Raw genomic sequence first — 19,746 nt, 5'->3', positions numbered from 1 at the left:
CTTTTTCATAAAGTTAGCTATTATCCCTGGATCTTGTAAGGCTGTCTTTGTGGGTTTAATTGTCTCCAGACTGAGTATTAACATCATATTGATACCTCCCCAGAGGCTTTCTGCTTCCATCTTTACTCTGGCCAGTTCTTAAGTCATAACACTGGATCTTGATATCTCACCCCAAATTATTTTCAAGCCTATGTTGATCAAAAGAATACAGTATCAAAGAATATGTTTTAATTTGGGGCTTCATATTTTTGTACATTATATTTGTTTAAAAAAAAAAAGTCCCATTGCAGATTACAAGTATAAATTAGTGTCAGAATTACCAGAATTACCATACAAAACTCTCTTGCTAACTTTAAGGTAGTTTCTTAGAGAGCGATAGAAAACATGGTGCTAATGAATAATGTGCCCAGAAGCTCTTATTATAGGGTTGGCATGAATTCCACTTAATGACAAGCTTTCTCAAGCAGCAGTTGATTTTAAATCCTATTTTTCATTAACGAAGTATAAAATGTTAATAATACCTTCCATTGTGCTGTTCTTTTGTAACACAGGAGCATGTATCTTCTGTGTTCACCAAGACTGTCTTTAAGATCCTACTAGTAACTTCCTATCTCATAAATAAGATTTGTTCAGGAAATAAAAATGTATGTTTTCCCATTGTTAGCTATATGTTTTTCTAATAATCACATCTGAAGCTTATTATGCAGTAATAGCCTTAAGATATTATTTTTTTTAATGTACTACTGTGGTCTTAATACTAGTTTTTAATCTCTTCTTGTTTCTATGAAGTCTGAATGAGATTTTCAAAATTGAATAATAATTTGATCCGTTAATCTTTTGAAGCTAGTAATTTTATTTTCCTCTCTTTGCAGTCTCTGAGGTTCGCAAATGAATAGAGCTTCATTACTGCAGTCTGCATTTAATAACCATTATCCATTATCTTGTAATTAAGACTCCCTGTAACGAATCATGAGGACAATGCAAAAATACATAGTACATTTCTTTAATGAACTGGAAAATGTTCATCTTGTTCTATTTAGTAATGAGTTGCTGAATAGTCATTAAATCCACTGGAGAATAGAGCTAGATGGATTTTGAAGACTGTCTTGAGTTTGTGGTTAATCTATTAGAATTAAAATTTCATCTTCTATTTTTATCAACAGCTGATTAGAAGTCATTCTGTTTGACCAAATTGATTAGAAGACCATATACAAGGGCAGCTGTTGTTTAATGAAAGTTTTTAATGAAACTGTACCATGGAGACTTGTAATTATAGGCCTTAGAAAAGCTTTGAGTTGCTTTAGACCACAAAAAAAAGTATTGTGCTAGAGATTTCAGATTAAGAAAATAAAAAAATACAATTGAATGTAATTCTGTGAATTTATTATTAATGTTAATTTCAACTAACCACAGTTGAATTCTAGTCTATTTAATGTGTTGCTTTTGACTTTTCAGGCCTTTTATCTCCTAGTTTAGTCATTTCCTTGAAATTGTGGGCACTGATGGAGGAACATTTATATGGATAGCTATTTTAATTGTGAGATATTTTCTCATAAGGGTTTTCCCCCAAAGCTGAGCAGAGGTGAGCTTGGTTAATGTTGGATTTACATGAGCCCTGAGGAGAGTTTATGGTGCTCTGTGATGTGGATAATTTGAAATGTAGCATTTATTTCTCTATGGTAATTTTTTGTTTTAGCAGAGGGGCAAGGGAAGCAATATTAAAATAAGGAGTAAAACAAAAGTGTGTGCCCACTTAGTCCCACTGGAAAATCCATTGTTCTTTTGACAGTAGTAAAATACTAATGTACTTTCTGAAGTATTTTGTGTAATTAAAGCTAGGTCATAGTCCTGGATATAAAGAAATAGCTGTATGCCCGAACTGCGATTTTAATCTCTTGTGTGGTCTCTGGCTCTCAGTTGTTGTCACGAGATCCAACACACCCCAGACTCTAAAAGTTACACGTTCTAAAACACACATCGACACCCCCTACCCCCAAATATCACTACTGCCATCTGCCATGCTTCCTGTCCCTCACAGAGTTTCCTTAGATGGATCCATTTATTATCGTTTAAGGATGTGTCTCATCCTTTTGTGCTTCCAGTGTTTCTTCTGATGGCTGTACTCTTTCTTCTGCCCTCTCGTCTTTACATTTTATGTCTTCTTCAAGGTTCATACCAAATTCTATCTGTTCCGTGAAGCCTTCATTTATCATTTTAGCTAAAGTGAATTTCTGCAGGCCTTTCCAATTTTCATTGACCATAAGTTACTTGGCATGTACCTGAAACACCTTAAATACCATATATAATTTGTATCTTTATCTATACTTGATATCTAGACAATAAAGGCTTGTCTTGATATTTAAGAACTTCCTGACATGTAAAGAGCTTGGAAGTTGTCATTTCTGCTCTTGGAGGAGAAAAAAAAAAGATGAATACACTGAAAATCAGTGGCTTTTCCCATACCTTGCAAAGAACTTAGGCCTCAGGGCAAACTCCCACTCTGATATATGGAGAGAGCGACTCCTGAGAGTCAACTAAGATCTGCTTACTTACCTGCAAGAGCCATAAACTGGCAAGAACACTTAAGTGGTAATTAAAAAAAATTTTTTTTAATGTTTATTTATTCTCGAGAGATAGAGACAGAGGATGACTCGGGGAGGGGCAGAAAGAGAGGGACACACAGAATCTGAAGCAGATGCCAGACCCTGAGCTGTCAGCACAGAGCCCAATGTGGGGCTCAAACTCCAGAACCATGAGATCATGACCTGGTCGAAGTCAGACGCTCAAACGACCGAGCCACCCAGGTCCTCTTTAAGTGGTAATTTTTTGACCACTTGTTAGAAGCTGCATAGGGTGCTGGCATATTTGTGGGTTTTACCTCGTGGAACCCCAGGTTCTCACAGTGAAGAGCCAAGAAGTTTCTTCTCTTGGCTATCACAGGGTAAGGGGAAGATAATCTTTGCAAAATATACACAGAGCATTCTCCTTAACAAAGACCTGCTCTCCAGGACAAAAGAATTTGCTCGAGTTTTATCTCACCTGGGAGGGCATTTCCCTTTCACTCTTCCTGCCTCATCAAAGTAGGAGAGAAAAGCTAATACACATTTGTGAAGCGTACAATCTAGGCACATTGGTCCACTAAAAGTTTAACCATAGGATTATGAAATACTTGTTCTCCCCTATGCATTATCACTCTACCAACAGGGTTCCAGTAATTAGTGGATTGTAGATAACAGAGCTAAAAGACAGAGACTCTCTCTGAGGAGGAACACTTAGGAAACCCAAAGTAAACAGGATGGACCACAACAAGGATATAATGGCACTTGAACACTGTGGCACTGGTGACTACAGCAAACATAAAATACAGCTTGGTTCCTGATTAGATTAGCATAAAATCTGACACAAAAGGCCTGTTCCTAATGTCATACTGACTTTCAACAAAAAATTACAAGAGATACTAAAACCCAAGAAAAAACACAGTCTGTAGAGACAAAACAAACATCAGAACCAGATTCAGACATGATATAGATATTGAAATTATCAGAGATATTTAAGATAATTTTGGCTAATATGTTAATAATTCTAATGGAGAAAATAGACAACATGAAAGGATAGTTAATGTAAGCAGGGAGATAGAAACTCTAAGAAATATTCAAAAGGAAAAGCTAGAAATCAGAAACACTGGAACAGAAATGAGGACTGCATTGAGGAGCTCATGAGAAGACTGGATACAATGAGTGACCATTGAAGATAGATCCAAAGAAACCTCCTAAACTGAAGCATAAAGAGATAAAAGGATAAGAAAACAACAACAACAAACAAACAGAACAGAAAACAGTGGGGTCCTGGGTGGTTCAGTCAGTTAAGCATTTGACTCTTGGTTTTGGCTCAGGTCATGATATGTTTCATGAGTTCAAGCCCTGCATCCATCTTTGTGCTGACAGTGGGGAGCCTACTTGGGATTCTCTCTCCCTCTCTCTCTGTCCCCCCACCACTTGTGTGTTCTCTCTCTCTCTCTCAAAAATGAATAAATAAACTTTAAAAAAAAGATTTAGAAAAACAATAAAAACTGAGGGACAATTTCTAACGTGTAATACATATATAATTGGGATACCAGAAGAAGAAAGAGAAAATGGAGCAGACAACATATTTGAATTAATGGCCAAGAATTTTCCAAAATTAATGACAGATATCAAACCACAGATCCAGGAAGCTCAGATAACACCTAAAAGGATAAATATGGGGGGGGGGACCCAAAAAACTATACCTAAATATATCATATTCAAACCAAAGGAAACCAAAGACAAATTGAAAATCTTGAAAAAGGCCAGAGAAAGAAAACACCTTACCTATAGAAGAAAAAGGAAATAATTACAGTAGACTTCTCATTGAAAACCATGTCAGCAAGAAGTGAGTAGAATAAAGTACTTATAGAATGAACACTCATAGTGTTCGAAGAAAAAAAACCCAAGCAAGAAGTCGATATCCAGTGAAATTATCCTTCAGAAGTGAAGGAGCTCAGACATGTATAACTGAGGGAATTCACTGCCAAGCAGACCTGCCCTATAAGAAATGCTGAAAGAAGTTCTTCAAGGAGACAGAAAATGATATATGTCAGAAATTCTGATCTATATACAAAAAAAGGAACATCAGAAGAGAATATATGAAAAATAAAATTACTTTTCTTTCTCAATTAATCTAAAAGATAACTGTTTAAAATAATAGTAAGAATGTACTGGGCATTTAATCCTGTATGGATGGGATAGAAAGGAGGAATTAGGAATACTTTGTTAAAAGATACCTCCCAGTATCTAGCGGTATGGTATTGAAGTAGCAGTATAGTATTGAAGATAGACTTAAATTCGTTAAAAATGTATATTGAAAACTCTAGGGCAACACTAAAAGAATGTATAATAGAAAGTATAATTGATATGCTGAGAGGAGATAAAATGGAACTATAGAAAATGTTCAATTAAAGCTAGAGAAGGCAGAAAAAGAGATGTAAAAATAAAGACAAAAGTAAGACAAAAAGCCCTATCCTGATGAATGTTTTATCTGAATTTTAGAATATGTAGTCTACTGTTGTTTTTTGTTTTTAGTTTCCTATACATGTCAGTTTGATCATGATAATTGATAACTGACTGATAAAGCTATTCAAGTGAAACACATCTTTGCTCATATTCTACTTGTTTGAGTTATCAATTACTGAAAGAGGGGTTTTGAAGTCTCCAGCTATAATAGTAGATTTGTCTGTTTCTCTCTTTAGTTCTTTCCAGATTATGCCTCATGTATTTTGATGCTCTATTGTCAGGTGTATACATGTTTAGGATTGTTATGTTTCGTTGGAGAAATGGCCCCTTTATCATTCTGTAAAACCCTTTTTTTATCCCTGATAATGTTCCTTTTTCTTAAGTCTGCTTTGTCTGAAATTAATATAGGTTCTTCTGCTTTACTTTGATTAATGTTATATCTTCTTCCATCCCTTTATTTTTAACCTTCTGAATCTTCATATTTTTTTTAATGTTTATTTATTTTTGAGAGAGAGAGAGAGCCTACTTAAACAGGGCAGGGACAGAGAGAGGGAGAGAGAGAGAATCCCAAGAAGGCTTCATACTGTCAGCATGGAGCCCGACGAGGGGCTCGAACTCATAAACTGCAAGATTATGACCTGAGCTTAACCTACTGAGCCACCCAGGTGTCCCCTGATTCTTTATTTTTCAAGTGGATTTCTTATAAACAACATATAGAAGGGTCTTGTTTCATATCAGTCTCTGATTTCAACTGGTGCATTTCGACCACTAACATTTAAAGTGATTATTGATTTAGTTGGATTGATACCTGCGAGGAGAAATAATCCCAAATAAGCCTGTATCTATCAAAGAAGTAATTTTAATTTTAATTTATTTTGTAAATATTATATATAATAGTAAATATGTAAGTATATATTTATATAAACTATGTTATAAGCTATGTCATAAAACTGTATTTTAATTCTAGAATATTATAAAATAATTTTATTATTTAATAATTTAATAAATTATTAGAGAAAAATTAAACTCTTCCAAAAAGGAAAGCACTGACTAAAGATGGTTTCACTGATGAATTCTACCAAACATTTAAGGAAGAAAGAATATCAATTCTTTACAATGTCTTCCAGAAAATAGAAGAAGAGAGAATGCTCACCTTGTGAGACCATCATTACCCCAATACCAAAACCAGATAGAGACATTGCAAGAAAGGAAAACCATAAATCAGTATCACTCTTGAATATAATGCAAAAAAATAATATTCAACAACATGTTAGTAAAATGAACTCAACAATGTATAGAAAGAATTATATGCCACGGCACAGGGGGATTTACTCCAGATATGCAAGCCTGGTTCAGTGTAATGTAATTGACCATATCAATACACTAAAGAGGAAACATCATATGGTCATATCAATTATCACAGATAAGGCATATGACAGATTATAACATCTGTTTATAATAAAAGCTCTCATCAAACTAGGAATAGTGGGGAATGTTCTTAGCTTGGTAAAGAAAATCTACAAACAAACTTTAGCTAACACATGTATGAACAACTAGACACTATCCCCAAAGGTCTCTCTAAGAAGAAGGCAAGAGTGTTCTCCCCCACTATTCCTATTCAACACTGTACTGGAAAGCCCTACCTACTGCAAGAAGATAAGAGAAGGAAATTAGATAAATACAAATTGGGAGGTGTGGTAGGCTAATAATGGCTCCTAGAGGTCTAACCACATCTCCAGAATCTGACTATTACCTTTTTTGGGGAAAAACAAAAAAGCCTTTGCAGACATGATTAAGAATCTGGAGATGAAGTGATTATTCAGGATTATCCAAGTGGGACCTAAATACCATCACAAATGTTATTATCAGAGAGAAGTAGAGGATGATTAGGTTTATACCCAGAAAAGAAGGCCATGAGAAGACGGCGGCAGAGGTCAAAGTGATGCGATCAAGGAATGCTGGCAGCTAGAAGAAGCGGGGCGAGTTCGGGAACAGATTTGCCCTAGAGCCTCCACAAGGTGTTCAGCCCTGCGGACAACTTGATTTTGGACTTCTGCCATACAGAACTGCGAGAAAATAAATTTCTATTGTTTTAAGATACCAAGTTTGTTATAATTTGTGACGACAACCACAAGAAAAAATTTACAGGAAGAACGATATAAAGCTGTCTTTGTTTGCAGATGACATCATCATTTGTGGAGAAAATCCCCCCAGGCTAACAAACTCTTGAAACTACTAAGTGAGTTTACCAAGGCTTCATGGTACAAGGTTAATATAAAAAGTCTATTGCTTTCCTATCCACCAGCAGTGTGAACAGTTGGAATTTGAAACTCAAAAAAACTATCACTTATAACAGCAATCCATAAATTGAATACTTAGGTATAATCCGACAAAAATATGTATGTAATCTATACGTGCGCCTATTAGACTGGATAAAATTCAAAAACTGATGACACTAATTGCTCGTGAGGATATAGAGCATCAGGAACTCTCATTCACTGCTATTGGGAGTGCAAAATGATACAGCTACTTTGAAAAATAATTTGGCAGTTTCTTTCAAAGCAAAATGTGGTTTTACCATGTAATCTAGCAGTTGCCCTCTCTGTATTTGCCCAACTTATTTGAAAATTTATGTCTACACAAAATCCTGCCTATGAGTGTTTGTAGCAGTTTTATTCATCGTTGCCCAAAACTGAAGCAACCAAGATATCCTTTAATAAGTGAGTGGATGAATATAATTGTGGTACATGAATACAATGGAATATTATTTATCAATAGAAAGAAATGAACTATCAAGCCATGAAAAGACACCAGTGAATCTTAAATGCATATTGCTGGGGCACCTGGGTGGCTCAGTCAGTTGAGAGTCAGACTTGGCTCAGGTCGTGATGACACAGTTCGTGGGTTCAAGCCTCACATCAGGCTCTGTGCTGACAGCTCAGAGCCTGGAACCTGCTTTGGATTCTGTGTCTCCCTCTCTCTCTTCCCCTCCCTCACTCTCTCTGTCTCTGTCTCTCTGTCTCTCTCTGTCTGTCTGTCTCTCTCTCTGTCTCTCTCCCTCTCTCTCTCTCAAAAATAAATAAACATTAAAACATTTTATTAATGCATATTGCTAAGTGAAAAAGCCAGTCTGAAAGGCTGGATGATTCCAATACATGACATTCTGGAAAAGGCAAAACTGTTCCAATAGTTTATGATCAGTGGTTGCCAGTGCGTGTGGGGGAAGATGAGAATGTGAAGCACAGTTGTGAATGTGTTGTGTGTGATACTGTAATGGTTGATGCATGACCCTGCACGTTTGTCAGAACCACTAGAAGCTTCAAAAAATGTGACCCTTAATGTATACAGATAAAAAAATATATATATAATTTAGGAGATTAGGGGATTCCAGGATAGAATGCTGGCTCTGAGCAAAGAATCTGACTATGTTACACATGTATGAAACAGCCTTACTAAAGGAGGTGGGAAGAAAGGTGCTGACCCACATAGCACTATAAATGAGGGTGGGCTGTAAGGCTAAAGGCAAATGAAACTGCACATTAGCACCGTGGAGTAGTTGATAAAGTTATTTCCCATGGTGTGGGTAACAATTCTGATAGTGCTCCACATGGATACTGGATGTGCGCAGTTAAATAAATGAATGACAGATAGTAGGTGCCAGGTTCCTCACTGTTGAAATGGCAGTTTCCAGAGGGGGAAGGGGCTAGAATGATCCATGTGGTGATGAGTCTTGAGTTGGAGACATCAGTATTATGCATATGTAGTGTAATACAGTTAAACATGGAATTATTAATAGATGTGTATATATAAGTGGGTTAGTATACACACGTATATTTCTTTGCTAGGCAGCTGAGAGAGCCAGAAACGAGCCCCTGCAGTAACAGTGAGTATGCCTAGCACCAAGATTTGGGGTTCTAATACCATTCTCTAATAAAAGTAACTAGGGCTTATTCTCAGACTGGGGCAGAAAACATAAAAGATGAGCTTGGAGCGTTTGGCAATACCAGAGTAAGTGCTTAAAAAATAAAAATGCTCCATGGTGGAGGTGTGTCAAAGGTATATAGGAAGCAACTGAAAGAGCTCCCAGTGGCCAAAAGAGGAACCATTTGAGCAAGAAAATAATGAACTGGATTATAAACCCAAGTATAATATCTCCGAGTGTGTACTGCTAGAAATGATCATAAATATGTACATGGGAGCAGACAAGTCTCCCATGCAAGTGTGGGATTCACATAAGGGCTCCTTTCCAAGGGGTACAGTATGGAAAGTAGAGAAAAGAGAGTGACTTTGCAGTGGACAAACGTGGCAAATCCTACCTCCCAAGTGTTTACAGTCGACATCAACAGTGGTAAACCATGTCAATGGTAGGTACGCTTGATGTGATACTGTGAGAATGGCACTTTACCTCTGTGGTCTTCCTCCCCAAAAACCCATCACCCCAGTTTAATCAAAATGAGAGATATGTCAGACAAGTCCCAAATGGGGACATTTTACAAAATACCTGACCAGTGCTCCTCAAAACTGTTAACAGTCATCAAAACAAGGCAAGTCCAAGAAACTGTCACAGCCGTGAGGAAACCATGGAGATATGACAGATGTACACATCATACTATCCTGGGTGCAATTGGATTCTAAGTAAAACTAAGGAAATCTAAATAAAATAGGGATTTGGGCTAATAGCAATATGTCTATATTGCTTCATTAATTGTAACAAATGTACCATATGGATAAAAGTTTTTAATAATAGGGGAAACTGGGTGTAGGGTTTATGGGGATTCTCTGTACTAGCTTTACAATGTTTCTGTAGATTTAGATCTGTTCTAAAATTTAAAATTCATTTAAAAATAAATAAAATAATGTATTCTTCTGAGTCACCTGTCCAGTTTTGTTACCTGAACTGGGATGAAACTCAAAACTGTCTTTCCTTTCCCATTAGTCAGTTAAAGGTAGGAAATATTGTAGATTGCTTTTTCTTGGTAGCTGTGGCCCTCTATCACTTGATCCATCCATCCGTCCATCCTTCCATCCATCCATCCATCCCTCCATCCCTCCATGTATCCTTCCTTCCTTCCTTCCTTCCTTCCTTCCTTCCTTCCTTCCTTCCTTCCTTCCATCCATCCATCCATCCATCTATCCATCCATCCAAAATTCATTTATTGAGCCTTGCTTGTGTGTCATTCTCTGGGGATACAGAGTGCAAAGAAAGATATAGCACCTGCCCTCAAATGTGCTTACTGTACAACCAAGAATGAGAGACAGACACTATGTGTAGGCCACTGTTACTACTCCTGGACTTTTGTTGCTATCATGATAGGTATTCTGCTCTGCTCCTCCCAAATATGTTAGGAGGAGAGTCTTCTCCCTTATCCTACCTCCAGACTCTTTCAAAGGAGTTTGGCTTTTTTGGTTAACTTTAAATTGTGTGATTTTTAAGTGACCATAGCTTTTTTTAGGCCTCCAAATGTGGCCTTGGACTTTTATCTTAATAATCTTTTAAGATGCTTGAAAGAATTTACATGATATCCAGTGTTGTACCCAAAAGCTTTCTAGTGAATCAGAAGACAATGTCACACTTTAGGAAATCACATCTTGGTCTTGGTCTCATTGTGAATTCTTTGGGGATGTTCCCCTCACCTCTTACATCTATTTTTTGGAGGCTTTAATCTCTTCTCCTTGGTTGTCTTTTTTCTGGTGTGGTAGTGACCACACGTTGGTTCTGTAGTCCTATTCATTTGTTCATTTATTAATCAACTCAGCTCATGCCTACCTAAGGGCCTTTCTTTGCACTTGCTGTTTCCCTGCTTGTGATGTTCTTTTCAGTGATACCTTTCATTCAGTCTGTATTTGAATATCACTCCTGAGCGATGCCTTTATGATAACTTTATTTAAATATGGCTACCTCTCCCCAACTCCATCACTCTCTACCTCATTACATTGCTTTTTTCTTCATAGCACTTACCTCCACTGACATTTGTTCTATATTCATTTGTTTATTGTCTTTCTCCTCTAGAAAATCTGCTTACAAGGGTAGGAACTTTATTGTTTTGTTTTGTGGTCTGTCTTCCGCATCTAGAACAGAGTCTGGCACATAGTAAGTGCTTAGTGAATATTCGTTAGATAAATGCATGCATGACAGATATATCTCCATTTCTTCCAGTGGGTCTATAGACCCACAGGAAAAAAAAGGCTTCTGATGACCTGCTTTCATAAATCAGAATTTCTGTCACATTTTTACACATTGAAACCCTACCTAAATCTTTGATTCATTTATATTTGTATAATGCTTGAGAGTTTTCAAAGTGCTTTCATATAGATTGTCTCTTTTAATTCCTTGTATAATGAACACTGTGAAGCAAGTAAGAATTTTCAGGCGTATTTTATAGGCAAGATGGTTCAGGAGGTAAAACCAGGTCTCCTGACTTCTAGCCTATCAAGTAATTACCCAGGATTTATGTTTCATTTCCACCTGCACCTAGAATGTATGCTTTTGAGGGCAAGGGCTTGAATTATTTGTTGTTATATTTTCCACTGTGCCGCACACACAGTGTGTTTACAAAGGTGTGTCAATTTGAACCTTTCCATCCACAGAATAGTTGTGGAAGTATCTTTCCATTTGAAACTAAAGGGGAAAGTTTTAGCCATTTCTTTCCAACATTTCCATTGACCACTTCTTTGATGCACCTTGGGAGAATCCCAGACATTAGCCTTACCTGTGGTCCCACAGACTCAGTGGGCTAGAGCCATGAATTTGCACAGGAATCCCCTAGGAACCTTGCTTATATTCAGATTCTGATTCAGTTGATCTAGTGTAGGACCTGAGAGTCTGCATTTTTAGCAAGCACCCCCATGGTACCCATGCTGCTGGTCTGTGGGCATGTTGAGTATTTCAAGGTTAGATAACCACATTAAAGATGGAATCCCTATTTGGCTACCTGACTTTGTGACCCTAGGTAAGTTTCTTGGAGACACTATAATATTGGTTAAGCTGTGTTTTTTTGGTTAGAATTCTACCCCGTCCCCTTACTAACTGTGTGACCCCAAGCAGGTTATTTAACATTTCGTCTTCTTTTTTAAAAAAAATTGTTTTTCAACGTTTTATTTTTTGAGAGACAGAGACAGAGTGCGAGAAGGGATGGGGCAGGGAGGGAGGGAGACACAGAATCTGAAGCAGGCTCTAGGTTCTGAGCTGTCAACACAGAGCCCGACATGGTGCTTGAATTCATGAACCTTAAGATCTTGACCTGAGCCGAAGTCAGACGCTCAACCAACTAAGCCACCCAGGAGCCCCATTTTAACCTTTCTGTATCTCAATTTTGTCCTTTAAAATGGGGATCATATTAGTACTTAACTTATGCAGGTGTTGTGAGGAATGACTGAGTTATTACTTGTAAAGCACCTAGAATAAAGAATAGTGCATAACACACAGTGAAACTTAACTGTTATTATCATTTCTTTGTCTCCTGGGCTATTCTGTTAAACTACATCAATAGGTTTAGGATGCATTTGAGAGACAGAAAGTTGTTTAAAGTATTTGTAGGTTATGAAATAGTTGATGTCTTTCGTGAAATTCCTAATCTCGTTGGAAGATACACAGCTTTCATTACTGAACAGCACGGTACAAATAAGCTAGTGGTGATTCTTCTTGCGTGGTCAGAGCCGTACTGAGTACTTTCTGTCGAGCATAAGAAAATGAGGGGAAAATGAGTGGGCACTGCAGTTTTGTAGTAAAGTGTTGTGATAAATGATATTAAGCACAGGGCATAAAATAGTTTTTATTCATCTTAGTTATGCATTAAATAAACCAACTTGATTTTAATTGATGATATGGAAAGATGGAGGCAAGGGCCCTAGGAATCAGAATCCACTCGGTACTTAATTCCATGCATCTTCTAGTAAGGGGGGGGGGGGGGAGGGGTGGAAAGTATGGATAGAATTATTTTAAAGAGGGATTTTCTTCTTAATTTTTCAGATAGCTAATGAAAAATAAAGTTGTGTTCCTCAGGAAAAAAATGTACACAACTCATTTCTTCCGCTGACTAAGATGTGTAAAAAATAAAATTTTAATTAACATGGAGGTTTTTTTTTCCTTTTGTTTTAGGATCAGATTTTATTAAGACCTCTACTGGAAAAGAAACAGTAAATGCCACTTTCCCGGTAGCTATAGTAATGCTACGGGCCATTAGAGATTTCTTCTGGAAAACTGGAAACAAGGTATATTATTGCCAGCAAATCTTTCTTCGGAGTAAAGATAATGTTATTTATAATACTAGTTACAGCCACAAAAACTGTCTTTATATGCAGAAGGTGTGAATGAGTTACCTTTATTAAGATAAATGTTTAATTTACCTTTCATTACAAAAGAACACATTCATGGAGAAAAATGTGCGATTAGCAGAAAGTGAGTGTGAGTGTGGGAGTAAGTATGTGTGATCAAGATGTAAACTCACTTTATGTCCTTTTATTAACTGAAGACAATTTTATCACTGACAAGAGATTCCTAAATGGGTTCTTTAACGAACTAATTCTGCTGCAACACAGAGGCTTTCTGGTAAGGCGTTGGCCAGCGAAAACAGGTTAATGCAGAAATTAAACTTCCTTGAGGAATGGAAAGAATTGCAGAGTAACATTTATTGAATGATAAGCTGTGGTGGTGATATGAAAAGTATGCAATATAATGGGAAATAATCTTTTCCTGTCATTATTGAAGGACACACATAAATTGGTTTTTCTGTTGGGAAACCCCCGGTCCAGAAAAACTTATTACTTTTAATAATATGAGGTGAAGAGAAAATTCTCGAGGAGATGAACTTATTAAACAAAATAATGAAATGCTGTGAAACAGCAGGGAAAAGGTAGCTAGACGTTATATAGCTCTTGAATTAAATATCCATTTTTGCGTTTTATGGCAGTTGGATGTGCTCTTTGGAAGACTGTTAAGCTGAGGAGGGTATGTGCTAGCTTTTGTCAGCTTTTCGAAAAATAATACATATTTTTTTGAAACATAGGAAGTTAAAAAGAAAAATGCGTATGAGGTGTTTTTTTTAAATGAGTTTGGATTTTCCTTTTAGCTTCAAGTTGCTTGTTTAGCTGCAAATTATCTCAAAGGATTTTTTTTTTTTATATCACTGGAGAGAAAGGTTGTTTTGTTTTATTTTGTTTTGTTTTGTAATGAGACTGTCCCTTCCTCAGAAGACATCTTTAAAAGCTGATCTCTGGATTACTGCTGAATGGAAACCCCCCCAAAAAAAGACCTTTAATCTTGTGCCAACTGGATGTGATGACTGTATATGTCACTGTACCTTCAGTTCATTTTGGAACTGGAGCCCCTTTTCAGAATGTTCTGGGTTTCAGAGGAAATGAACTTCTTCCAGAATTTTCTCCTTCAGAATAACTTCATATCTTAAAAAAGTACAAATAGGAATGTTGTCTACTGTGACCTTACTTATGATAGTTGACTCAATTTGAGTAACCTCTACTTGGTAGCCTTTCTGCATTGATCCAAATTAAAAAAAAAAAAAATGTTTAGCTCTAAAAAAGAGAATTCTCTCTTTGGCCCTCCCACCTGAGACCACTACTATTCATTTAGACCAGTAGTTCCTATTTTGTGCCAAAGAACAACAAAATAAGATGTTCGATGCCTGGGCCCTCATCCCTAGCCCTTCTGGATCAGGAGTAATCCTCAGGCATCTGTGTGTCTCATAAACTCCAGAGTCAGGATTAAAACTCACCATTAGAGACCCAATCCTGTTGTGTTCTCAACAAACATTGATTGAGTGGTTAACTATGTGCCATGTTAACCTGTGTTAACAGGGATACAAAATGAACAAGTCCCTTCCCAGGAGATCTCTTAGACAACAAGCAGAGAATTTCAGTAGAAGTTTTAAGTGCTCAATATCCTAGGTCAGTGTACAGTAGAAGGGACACTTCACTGTCTTCCAGTACTTTTACTTGTATTGACCCTTTCCTCAGCTAACAAACAAAGTTCACCCCAGTTTTATCAACAGTGGACCGATACAAGTCAAATCATAGTCATTATAATCACGTTTGATTTCACACGGTGAGGATCTGTGTCTCGGTCTACAAATCAGGTGCATCCTTTCAGGTTGTTGACAAGTTGCCTGGGCAGCCGTTAGACTGTAAACTTTCTACATCATTGATTTAAGGGGAGTTTTAAAATGTGATGGGCCGTCTTCCAGACCATGATTAGTGTCACTCTGAGCAGCAGAGGTTTAATATTTCATAACTGATTTCATTGCAGATTTATGTTTTCCATATTCTCTCCCTTAAAAAAAAAAAGGATAAACTTATGCTAGAACCTCTCTTTGGAAACATTGCCAAACAGACTTGCTGACACAACTGAACTATATGGAAAAATCTATATGCAGCACTGCCTAATTGACAAAAATGCTCCTATGATTAACATGTATGCTAATATAAGCTAATTGATTTTGGGGGCTTCTTCTCAAGAAATAATCTCATCCTATTTATCTCCCCCACTCGCCTCATGTCCCTGCACTCTTTCAGAGCCAGTTGGGCTCCAGAGGAATAGACAGATAGGGTTAGGATCAGTGTATAGCTGCTGCTTAGTCATGTGGCCATGTGTGCCTGAGGCAGGGAAACCAGTAAGGAGACCGACCGATATTTCATATGAGAATGAATGAGGGTCTAAACTAATACGGCAGAAGTGAAAGCAGAGAGGAAGTGTGTGTGGTAGATATGGAAGTTAAGGAGAGAAGATTAAGGACTTGACCATTGATTGATTGGGTTTGGTGTGGTGAGGAAAATGGCGGAGTCTAGGTTAACTCTGACGCTTCTAGTTTGGGTAAATTATGGGACCTTGCATTTATCATCTCCCTTCTCTAGCATTCTTTTAGCAGTTAACCCCGTGTTGGTGCTACCTATCGAATCAACAGCTCTTAGTGTTTAAATGCCTGAGCTTTAGTACTTGGCCATAGAGTGTTTTCTTGATTGTTCCCATCTATAGATACTCTACACTACTGGATTCGAGTTCTGGAGACCAGTAAATCCAGATAAGCAGGTTTTGCTGTTTATAGAACACATTTATCCATTTCTAATGGATTTGGGGACATCATTTGTAAACATCAGATACTGGCTGACTTGTGCTGTTTTATGTTCACCTGCAAAGACTACTGAACTGTGAAGAGTTCCTACACTGTCTTTTTCTGCTGCACTTATTTAAGTGGTCTGGCTGCTTTATATAACTCTTTCTACTTACAACTTAGAAGAAAGTCCCTGCAGTTACATTGATGAAAACAACTGTCAACACTCCTTCCTGATTGCTGCCAGTTTGGTTAGTGTGGCCTCACTGATTCCCTCTTCTTATTTTGAATACATGTGTGTGTCTTTTGCACCTCAGGATGAAGGGCTGAAAGGTGACTAGCCAGGCTCACTGGTAGAAATGCAGAATGAATGGGCTTTTGTGATATCTGTTTTCCTCGTTTATTGACACCTCTCTTGTTTATCCCCAGTTCACAGCTATAGTTTAGATGGTTGAGGTTTATGACTTTCCAATAAGTGCAATGTTAATGAGGGTTATTAACGCTCATTAGTGTCTCCTCAGAAGCAGTGACATTCTTCCCATTAATCTTAGAGAAGTCATTTTGTACTGTGAATGGGCGTGAGCCAGTGATCTAAGCTCTTTTGCTGGGTAAAGTGAAATAGACTTTAAAAAAGAGAAGGAGAGAAAGAGAGAAAGAGAATCGAGACCCTGTATTAATGCACTACCAGTTTTTAAAGTACTCCAGTAACAAACATTGTTCTCTTTCCCACCTTCCCTTTTAGATCGGCTTTAAACCAGCAGGAGGCATCCGCAGTGCAAAGGATTCCCTTGCCTGGCTCTCTCTCATAAAAGAAGAGCTAGGAGACGAATGGCTGACGCCAGAACTCTTTCGAATAGGTGCCAGTACTCTGCTTTCTGACATCGAGAGGCAGGTGAGTAATAATCCGTTGTCCTTGGCACAAATTGGCAAGTGTGTTTTTGAGAAAGAAATGAATAACCCCTACTGGGCTATGAGAACTAGAGATAAGAATTCATCGGATTTACCTCATCGTACCCAAAGTTCTGTTTTCTTCCAAGCAAACCTCCACCTGAAGTAGGCTGACTGCAGAGTCTGCTGAAGTGCATAATAATATAGGGCTTTAGAATGAAACATCAATTAAATTATTAATTATTATTTAAGTGTAAATATTAACTGATATATATGCTATAGAATCATTATTAATTAACTGAATTCTGATTTTCCTCACAGATTTACCATCATGTGACTGGAAGATATGCAGCCTATCACGATCTTCCTATGTCCTAAATCAGACCAATTCCAGAAAAGTTCTTTACAACGATGTTTAAAATGTGTTTTTCTACATAACTGCTAAAATTATTTAGTTAAAGTATGAGGGAACGAATAGGTAACAGACGGTTTGTTTGTTTTTTTTCCTTCAAGCTTTCACTGAATTTAATTCAAAAAATAAAAGGAAAAAACAACTAATCCATACGTGGTATTCTTTTCAGGCACATCTGAAATGGTTCTAATTACTTAATGATCTGCATTGTTAATTTTGTGAAGATTTCCTCTTAAAAAATTCTGAGTAAAATATTAATGATAACTTTGATGACATTAAATTCTAAGGGGAAAAAAAAATGCTAAACTGCCCAAGAAATGTGCTTTAGCCAAAGAAAATGGAGCATTCCAGAGCTGCCAGCCGTACTCTAATGACTCCAGGACTCACTGACTTGACACTAATTTCCTGCCATGAAAATCTGTCTTTAATTTTTACAACAGATACGCTCTTTTATTAATTGTTTTGCTAACGAAACGTCTGTCATTGTTATATGACATTATGGCTATTGCCTTTTTAAAAAATCTCTGTAGTTTATTGTTTTGGGAAGGAACTATAAATTCTAATAGTACATACTGAACAAGTAATCCGTTAAACATACAAAAAGGTTTTATCCATGACTTTGTGAATGTCTCTAGTAGAGAGCCTTTGTATATTTATATCATAAAGCACCTTAGTAACATTATTAGTGAGTACAACTTATGTATATATTCTGAAACTTTTAAGATTTTCTGGCATCGTGATTGGAGAAAAAGCAGCAAACACTAACGTAGCATTTAATATGTGCTAAGCTCTTTACATAGATCAATGTATTTAATCCTTATTTCATCCCTAAAACAGAACTGATATTATCATCCTTTTATACAGATGAGGGACTGAGGCACAGAGAGCTTAAGCAACTTGTCAGAGATCACAGAGCTCAAAATTAGCAGAGTCAGGAATCAAGCCCGGACAGACAGTCTGGCTCCTGAGTCTGTGCAGTCATGCCATGTATCGCTGTCCCTCAGCACACACAGAGCTCACTGTCCACTCTGGGGATGGTTATCTACTTTGTGGTCTACTCGGTCCTTTGCTCTTTGTCTCTTCCAGGTTTCCGTCTCTGCCATTTTTGCTTGCTGGCACCTCTACCGATTTATAGTGCCTAAGTCTTCTTAAATGGGGATTTTCATAGAGAGAATCTTTTATCCTCCCTGAACGAGTCTCCAGCTACTCGTAAGTGGGAAACCCCACACTGGGCACCCGTCTCGATTTCATCCCATTGCTGAATTCTAGCCAGCCTCTTCCTCTTTCTAGCTCTATGACCTTGGTTCAGTCAGTTCACATCTCTGGACCTCAGCTTCTTCATCTATAAAAGAAAGGGGTTGGGCAGGTGATATCAAGGTTCTTTCAGACCTAAAATTATATTACCCTGAGGGTAATTACAACAAATTCTAGAAAATGTTTTATGGCTATAAAGAGAAAACACTTTTGGAGCAATCTAAATTAGGATTTGCCTCTCGGGAATCAATTAGGCAAGTCCCCACGGCACCTCTCCAACCGTAAATGAAATGACTAAAATAAGAACGGAGAAGAAATCCGCTTTCCCCCTTGCCTTAGCAGAAATCTAACTCTTAACTTAACGCCTTTGGATACGGTTGGTTGCTCTGAATACCATATCCACCTTCATAACATACCAGCCCAGGTGCCCACAGCACAATGGCCAGTCACCTTTAGAGAAGAAACTTTGCAGAAAAATAATTACATTCTATCACCTTTGAAGCTATTCCAATTTCACAGGGGTTTCTGTTTTCCTCCCATTAAACCCAGCTGGTCATTTTAGTTGATCAAGTGAACAGGCATCATTATCTTCAATTCTAATTTATATGAGGCGTCCACTGAAATTGACCCCTGCGGACAATTATAGATTCACATAGGAAATTAAGACTGTGAGTCCCTCAAACCTATTAGAGGCTGATGAGCATGGCCTGATCTAAAGGTTCATAATCTAATATTTTGGGGGACAATTTATTCCAAGGACTATCAGGCTCTTCATCAGGAATGTCTGCCCCTTACCTGGCTCTTGAAATCAAATGTAACACAGATGACTTTAATGCAAAGACCCTAGTAAATGTTGATTGCTATGAAAACATAAGAGGAAGAGGTCATTTTCGAGGTGACTGTGATTTACTACGAGCAGATTTGTGTACTTCAGAACATAGGTAGCAGATGCTTTGTAACAATCAGGAAGTGAGGGCCAGGTCTTGTGTTTAAAGCCTCTAAGTTAATAAAACAACCCCCACCCTAATTGTCCCAGTTGTTCAGTAAACCATATTAGGCCTTAAAGTTACTTTTTAAACAACGAATCATATAATCTGTTGGC

General features: G+C 37.4%; 1 protein-coding gene across 3 annotated transcripts in view; it reads left to right on the top strand.

The window, feature by feature from the left end:
- DERA (deoxyribose-phosphate aldolase) overlaps positions 1-18,002 on the top strand; it is a 118,307-nt gene extending 100,305 nt beyond the window's left edge. For all 3 annotated transcript variants that reach the window (XM_058743567.1, XM_058743568.1, XM_058743566.1), the window contains 3 exons: positions 13,129-13,241; positions 16,833-16,982; positions 17,300-18,002. In XM_058743567.1, the coding sequence (XP_058599550.1) occupies positions 13,129-13,241; positions 16,833-16,982; positions 17,300-17,356 (320 nt within the window). In that variant the 3' untranslated portion in view covers positions 17,357-18,002. The remainder of the gene's footprint in view (positions 1-13,128; positions 13,242-16,832; positions 16,983-17,299) is intronic.
- The last annotated feature ends 1,744 nt before the right edge of the window (positions 18,003-19,746 follow it).

The sequence above is a fragment of the Neofelis nebulosa genome, chromosome 8 (genome assembly GCF_028018385.1).
Source record: "Neofelis nebulosa isolate mNeoNeb1 chromosome 8, mNeoNeb1.pri, whole genome shotgun sequence".
Taxonomy (NCBI): domain Eukaryota; kingdom Metazoa; phylum Chordata; class Mammalia; order Carnivora; family Felidae; genus Neofelis; species Neofelis nebulosa.
The sequence above is the reverse complement of the archived record's forward strand: the minus strand, read 5'-3'. Positions and strand labels throughout refer to the sequence as shown.